The sequence below is a fragment of the Mesoplodon densirostris genome, chromosome X, assembly GCF_025265405.1.
Source record: "Mesoplodon densirostris isolate mMesDen1 chromosome X, mMesDen1 primary haplotype, whole genome shotgun sequence".
In the NCBI taxonomy this organism is placed as follows: domain Eukaryota; kingdom Metazoa; phylum Chordata; class Mammalia; order Artiodactyla; family Ziphiidae; genus Mesoplodon; species Mesoplodon densirostris.
This window is the reverse complement of record NC_082681.1, coordinates 81,993,001-82,000,339: the sequence shown is the minus strand read 5'-3', so window position 1 is coordinate 82,000,339 and position 7,339 is coordinate 81,993,001. Positions and strand designations below refer to the sequence as shown.

Here is a 7,339-nt window from a genome sequence, read left to right as displayed (position 1 = left end):
TCCTCAAAATGATGGCCATTAAAGCGACCAATCATAAGACCCCTTGCTAGATAAGCATGGTGTAATGGAAATAACCTTGTGTAGGTGTCCAGAGATGTGGTATTTTGTTTACACATGGCTGCTAACTTGCTCTGCCTCAGTTTCCCCAACGGTAAACTAAGGAGTTAGACTAAATAATTCTGAAAGGCCTTTCTAATCAAATATTTTATAGGTCATAAAAAGAGTCTTTTATCGCAAAGGCTGTGGTTCTTAACCTTTATTGTGTCACAGGCCCAATTTGAAATTCACTAGAATGTTATGGACCATCTCCTCAGAAAAGGCACATTGAAAAGGCATACCATTTCAGAGGCTTTATGAAGTTCCTGAATCCATAGATATTGGGTTAAGAACTGTTTCTTTCAAGTGATAAAACAGCTTATCTGCAGAAGGCAGACATGAAGCAACAGTGACAACTGCCTGGCCTCAATCCATCTTAACAATTCTCCCCAGCATTTGACCCAAAAATGGAACTCCTGCAGAACAAACACATTCTGCCTTTTTTAAAAGAACTGTCTTCAGCTTTTGTTTCTTTCTTGATTGCTTGGAAAGGAAGCTGTCAGGAGAAAACAGGAGGAAGAATAATTCAAACAGACCTAGGCTTTGACATGTAAAACATGCTTTGCAGATTTGTCTTAAGCAGCTGTATGCAAAAGCAGGAAGGCCACCTTCCTGAGTCCACTTGGAGGGATTGTGGGGGCATCACTCGTTCTGTCTGGTCTCATAAAAGCAGACACATTCTTGGCAATATATTACAGCGCCAAAGCTCCAAACTGGCACCAGGGTCCATATCCTCAGTAAGAGACGTATTAAGATTCTCGAAAGTTCAGCAAACATTCCTACTCCCCTACTTCCAAGGTAAGCAATGGCCCCAACTCAAGTAACTTCTGGTTCAGGGTAAGACTTCTGAGATCAATCTTTAGCCCCAAATCTTTCAGAGCTAGATGGCCTTTTGAGGAGGCAGGAAGTTCAGAGAAGAGTTGAAAACTGAGCTCCTCTCTTTGACTCAGGTTGGTGGATAGCTTAGTTTCTGCAGTCTGGCTTGAGGGAGTTCAGCTATTCACAGTCTTATAGGAGCTCAAGACAGACCTTCTGAGGGAATGAAGACAGAGTACAAAGGAGAAATAAACTTGTGTCTAGGACGTGTGTCCCTTATTTTATAGCATCCCAGAGCCTGAAGGTGCAGGGCCAGGAAAGATCTGTTCTTCAGCACACAAGGGTTTGAAGAAGACTCTTCTAGAACCTGGGAAGGGTCCCCTGAGGCCAAGCCTTTTGAAACCTGAAAGGGAAAGAAGAGAGTAAGGAATTAGCTAGGACTGGTTAAACACTTAACAGCCACTGAGCAGTAGGCCCTCCCTTGGTAGGTAGCTAATCTGAGCAATAGCGGCTGGGTAAAAAAGGCCCTTATAGCTCAGATCCCATGAAACTGTCCTAATACAGTGCTAAAATCAGGGCTGGGAACTGTGTGCCTTAAGCCTGAACTCTAATCCCCAAAAAGTCTACAGGAGATACAGATGCCTGATACCTCTGAGATTACCCACCTTGCTGAATGGCCACTGCCTTTATGGCCCTACAATAACTCCAAACTTCCTTTTACTGAGACTTCACCTTCATGAGAGCTAATAAGAAAACGCTTATCTACCCATAGACCTCTGAGGACTGGCAGTGATATGAAGTAAAGGAAGGCTGAGGAGTACATGGAAAGCTCTGCTTCAGATACCTGGATCTGATTTATGTGTGTATTGGTTCATGTCATGCCAGCAATCTGATTGTCAATCAGAACTAGTAGAGAAAGAAATATCCATGATCTCCATGGTTCTGGTGATCTTAGTAAGTTACTTATCCCCTCTGAACCTCAGTTTCTTTATTTCTTGAGTGAAAATACATATTAACTTCCCTATTTCTGGCATTTGATATGGACTAAATGATATAATGGATGTGAAAATGCTTTGCATTAGACAAATATAAAGAACTAAGGATGAAGTTTCAAGGGGTGAGACTGAAATTGTGATTTGATCTGAAGGAATGAAGTTCCCCTACAAATACTAAGGTAGACTCTTGGGACCTGCTATAATATCAAATGAGAGGTTACTGATAGTCTTATAGACCCAAAGGATGTTGGAGTTAAAAGGTTCCAATCATTTCATCTTGCATATTGGGAAACTGAGGCCCAGAGTAGGAAATGTAATTGCCCAAAATGTCACAATTTATGATTCTTAATGACCTTGATTCAAAGGCAATTTGTAAAACTATACTGTAGCTTGGCTGAGCAAGAAAGAAAGGAAACTTAAAAACACAGAGAACCTCAGAATTAAAAGGCAGTAAGTTCAAGGGTCATGTAATTACAGGGTAGTGAACGGAGGCATGGAGGTAAATTCCCACCCTCTGGACCTACATGGCACTTCAGTCCTCAAAAACTCAGATCTCATAAAGAAGGTATATGTGTAACAAGGTTTTGTAATCAGGGATGGATATTACATACCTGAGGCCTCAACTCTCATCTCCAGGAAGTCTGCCTTGAGAACTGTGGGTAAAGGAGGAAAGACATTTCACTAAGACTCTAGAAATCAGAACTGGAAAGGAAAGCAAGTGGATGGGTGACCCTTCCAGGACGGTGGCAGTTAGGCCATTTGTAAAACGAGGAAGTGATTCCATCCAGATGTTTCAAAACATCTCACTCCATGCTTATAGGTTGGGCTACCTCTCTGCCAGATTTAGAGAGCCCAGTATCCCAGACACAAAGACATCTTTCAGGTGCCAGCACAATCCTTTGAGTGTCATACTATGGGAGGCAAAGGAAGACCAGAGAAATTGGCCCAAGACCAAAGACTACATTCTGTGATTATCTCCAATGGGAAAAGGGCAAAGAGGGAAGGCAAGTGCCTTGTGAAACATGAATCTTTCTTTGCCTTGAAGACCAAACCAGCCTCTTGATGTGCTTAGATTGGTCCTAAAGTAGCCTTGTCTGGGGATGGTTGGAGGCAAGAGACAATCCTGGAGAATCAAGCTCCATATAATTTGGCCAGAAAATCCAAGACAACAGCTTGTCCCAGGGCTATATACTGAACATTGTTTTTCTCCTCTCTCTTAAGTCTATTTATACCTACTCCCTGAGTGATCTTATTCTCATCCATAATTTCAATCCCCATCAAATACTGAGACCCCCCCCCAAAGGTTACTATTCACATTGTAGTATATGTGAATGCCCCTATACATTTGTACAGTGGCTGTACTTAACAGTTCTACCTCTAAACCTATGTAGATCCAGCCCCAATTACTAGTCTAAGTTGCAGTTATCCACTGGACATCTCTATCTGGATGTCCCACAGAGTCTTCATATACACTGTGTCCAAAACTGAGCAGAGAAACTTTCCCACAAACCTGTTCCTCCATGATTAATTATTGCTACCATCTACCTAACTGCCCAAGTTAGACTTTTTTCTCTCTTAATCTTTCTCCAATGCTCCATGTTTGAAAAGTCAGCAAGGTCTTACTGAGTCTACCTCAAATCTGTCCTTTCATTCCATTCCTATTGACAATGCCATATATCAGGACCTCATCAACTCTTGCCAGGATGAATAGCCTCCTAACTGGTCTCCCTGTCTCCAGGTTTTACTCTCCCAACTATCTTCCTCATTAATAGCAGAATGTGTGTGTGTTTTTAAAAATAACTCAGGCAGCTTAGAATATGCATTGTCATGCTGAAAAGTTTTCCATGACACCCCATGGACTACAGAATAAAGATCAAACTCCTTAGTATGTCATATAAGGCATTTAAAATCTGGCCCTAATCCATCTTCTTGGCCTCAACTCTAGCTATGCTTCCTTCTTCTCACCCCCACATTGTAGCCAAAGTGGAACACTAATCACTTTTTGAACCTGCCTTGCATAAGCTATTCTGCCTCACTGAAATGTCTTCCCCTCCCTTCTCTTCTTTTTTTTTTGTGGTATGCGGGCCTCTCACTGTTGTGGCCTCTCCTGTTGCAGAGCACAGGCTCTGGATGTGCAGGCTCAGTGGCCATGGCTCATGGGCCTAGCCGCTCCGTGGCATGTGGGATCTTCCTGGACTGGGGCACGAACCCATGTGCCCTGCATCGGCAGGCAGACTCTCAACCACTGTGCCACCAGGGAAGCCCCCTCCCTTCTCTTCTTTATGAGCGACTTCTCATTTTCTTTTGAGTTTTTTTTTTTTTTTTTTTTTTTGTGGTATGCGGGCCTCTCACTGTTGTGGCCTCCCCCGTTGCGGAGCACAGGCTCCGGATGCGCAGGCCCAGCGGCCATGGCTCACGGGCCCAGCCGCTCCGCGGCATATGGGATCCTCCCAGACCGGGGCACGAACCCGTATCCCCTGCATCGGCAGGCGGACTCTCAACCACTGCGCCACCAGGGAGGCCCTTCTTTTAAGTTTTTAATTTTTTAAATTGTTGTATTGTAGAAGGGAGATGAATGAGAAGTGAGGTCATTCAAATGTCAGGTTACATAGAGTCAGGTGTACAAACTGGAAGCAAAAAGGGGCAGAGAAAAGGTTAAATAGATCATTTTCATTAGAGATGAGATGGGATTGACTGTGGCTAATCTAAGAATCTTGACCAGTAGCCATCATGTAGGTGCACTGATGCAAGTGGTGGTTACAAAATCTGGGCCTAGACAGAAGGGGTGTTTTCCTTATGTGGATGCTGAGTGGGAGGGACCTGTGGGTACCTAGGAAGGTGTCTTATTACATATTGGAGGACTGGTGTACCCACCTTGGCCTTACCCACAGTCCTGCCAAGATGGAATCTGGGGATAAGGAACAGGATTAAATTTAGGTTCCAGAGGCCTGGACATAGATTGGTCAGGTTGTCCTCCAGCCTGAAGTGCCTGCTTTGACCACAGTGCCCTATGTTGCAGTTGGTCCAAGACTTCCCTGAGCACTAAATGACAAAGCCCAGGCAGTAGTTAACAATCTTTCCATACTTTCAACACCAGGTTGGCTATAGTTTCCCTATTAAAAGTCAGGCTGCCTTAAAGGTTCTGTTGGACTTTGTTCATGCCTAGTATGTATCCCTCTCAATGCCTTGGTTTCCTGTCCAAAGCTACAGATCAATCCCTCACATTTTCAGTATATTCTATCCATCTTTAAAGCCCCATCTCAGATATCACTTCCTCTAAAAAGCTTTTCTTTAGATATGCCCAGTTCATTCTGTTAATTCTAGTTTGCTTCATTCTATTTCCCTGGTATTTATTTCTCATATGGCTTATCCTAGGGAGGTTGGAAGGACCACTAGGAAGTAGAAAGTAGTCCTGCTCATAGGCAGATACTTTATTAAGAATATAAAGTATTCTCTCTCTTTCTGTTTTTCTTTTTTTCCCTCAAGCCTATCTGATTAAGCCTGCTTTAAAAATGTCCTAGGTGAAAACATTACCTTCATTCTATCATAAGAGAAATCTGGGGCTTTGACCTCACTTTCATTTGTTATGGTAGAATAAATGGTAAATTATTCTCTAAGGAGAATTTGGCCTAGTCTGGAGTTCCCTGTGGCTGACTGCCAAGCAGAACTAGGGTGACCTGCTGTTCAGAATCATGTCCTGGTGAGTCGGGTCCCACAGTTTTAACTAGATGGTGTCAAACCTATTCCAGCTCCAGTGTTGGTAAAGGCACATTGTTCTGCTTTTAACTGAATACCTGGAAGAGTTACACTCCTGTCACCCATCAGGAAGCACAATTTTGAACTCTCTGATAAGCAACATTGAATGAACTCACAGAAGAGTACCTGAAGGCTAAGCAGTCATTTCTCCAGGTGTTTTAGTCTAAAGGGTCCCAAATGATAGGCCTTGGAAAGCCTGTACCAGTACTTGAGGAATTTTAAAAACAAATTAACTGGAAGAAAGAAATAAAGGAAGGAAATTTTAAAAACCCAGGCTCCCAGGCCTACTCCTGGAGATTTTGTTTTAGTGGGTTTAGAGCAGAAGGCAGGAATCTGTGTTCATTTTATTTTCCCTCAAAATTTTCCAGGTGATTTATATGTTCAGCCAGTTCAAAAACAACCACCTAAGTCTAATGTTTACCTCTGAAATGAGAGCTATGCTTATTCTAAGGTTGTTTATGTTAGAATATTGCTTTATATATATTCCTATCTGCTGCCCTTTTAGAATATAATAGGGTCTAAATAAGTAAACTAACAAAAAAATTAGACCTACATCGAACATAAAGTTTTTGCAATACCACTTGGCATGTGAGTACTCTATGTGTGTGTGAGAGAGAGAGAGAGAGAGAGGAGAAAGAGAGAAAGAGATGGAAAGACAGAGTCAGAGAGGCAGAGACAACAGATACAGAGATAGACAAATAAAGAGAGACATGGAGAGAGACAGAAAAAGAGTCAAAGAGATAGGGAAACAGAGACATAAGTAGAAAAACACAAGGAGAGACATAAAGAGATTGAGAATTACAGAGACAGAGAAAGAAACAGTGTGCGAGAGACAAATGGACAAGAGTGGCAAAGGCAGAGAGACACACAGTTATAGAGACAAAGACAGGGACACAGGGTAAAAGACAGGGAGACAGAGAGACAGTGTTGGGTGAGAGAAAGGAACAAACACAGACAGTGAGAAAGAGACAGAGCTACAGAGAAAGAGAAACATGGAATGTTAAGAGAGCAAATGACATGCTCATGATATATTTATTAAAAAGTGATTTGGTTTCATTTCTGTCATCTGTATCTCTTACCTTCCTGTTTTCCGGGAAGCTATTTCAAAGAACCTGGTCCTGGAAGCCACCCTGCAAAGAGAAGCCAACCAAGTCCCATGAGTTGCTCTGGAATATGTGTGGGAACCGATGGCAAGGAAAAGAAAATATGAACCAGATAGGCCACCAATGCCAGGCTCTGCCTTAGCTTGTAAAGGATCTTGGTCTGAGGAAAAACCCAAGTATCAGAATGTGAAATGGCTCAGAGACCATAGGCACCCCCAAGGTTATGGCTGATACCCTTTGCTCCCCCTTGGTTCAGAATGGTCTAAGTATGTTGCCCGTTCAGACAACCCTTGGGAGAAATAAGTGAAACAAGTTCTTGGTTTCAGAGTATAATTTTTGGCATTTTGTAAATACACTTAGCTAATTAGTCCAAACAGTAGAGGCTCTGTTTTTCTTATTTCCTAAATTTTATAATTATGGAAAACAAGAGACACAAGAGAAAAGAACACTAGGAGGCAGGATACTGAGAGGGGTCCCAGGAACTGGCTGAGGAGGGGCTGGCCAGGCTAGTTTTGTGGCCAAGAAAACCTGGTCCCTGAGGGTTGCTGTGGCCCCACCTTAGCTGCTCTATCC

The 7,339-nt window shown here is 42.8% G+C and overlaps 1 protein-coding gene across 4 annotated transcripts in view; it reads right to left on the bottom strand.

The window, feature by feature from the left end:
* Positions 1 to 220: 220 nt before the first annotated feature.
* The window catches only part of OPHN1 (oligophrenin 1), a 646,402-nt gene continuing 639,283 nt past the window's right edge, over positions 221 to 7,339 (bottom strand). For all 4 annotated transcript variants that reach the window (XM_060086644.1, XM_060086647.1, XM_060086645.1 and 1 more), the window contains 3 exons: positions 6,743 to 6,793; positions 2,519 to 2,560; positions 221 to 1,315 (listed from right to left, as the gene is read on the bottom strand). In XM_060086644.1, the coding sequence (XP_059942627.1) occupies positions 2,527 to 2,560; positions 6,743 to 6,793 (85 nt within the window). In that variant the 3' untranslated portion in view covers positions 221 to 1,315; positions 2,519 to 2,526. The remainder of the gene's footprint in view (positions 1,316 to 2,518; positions 2,561 to 6,742; positions 6,794 to 7,339) is intronic.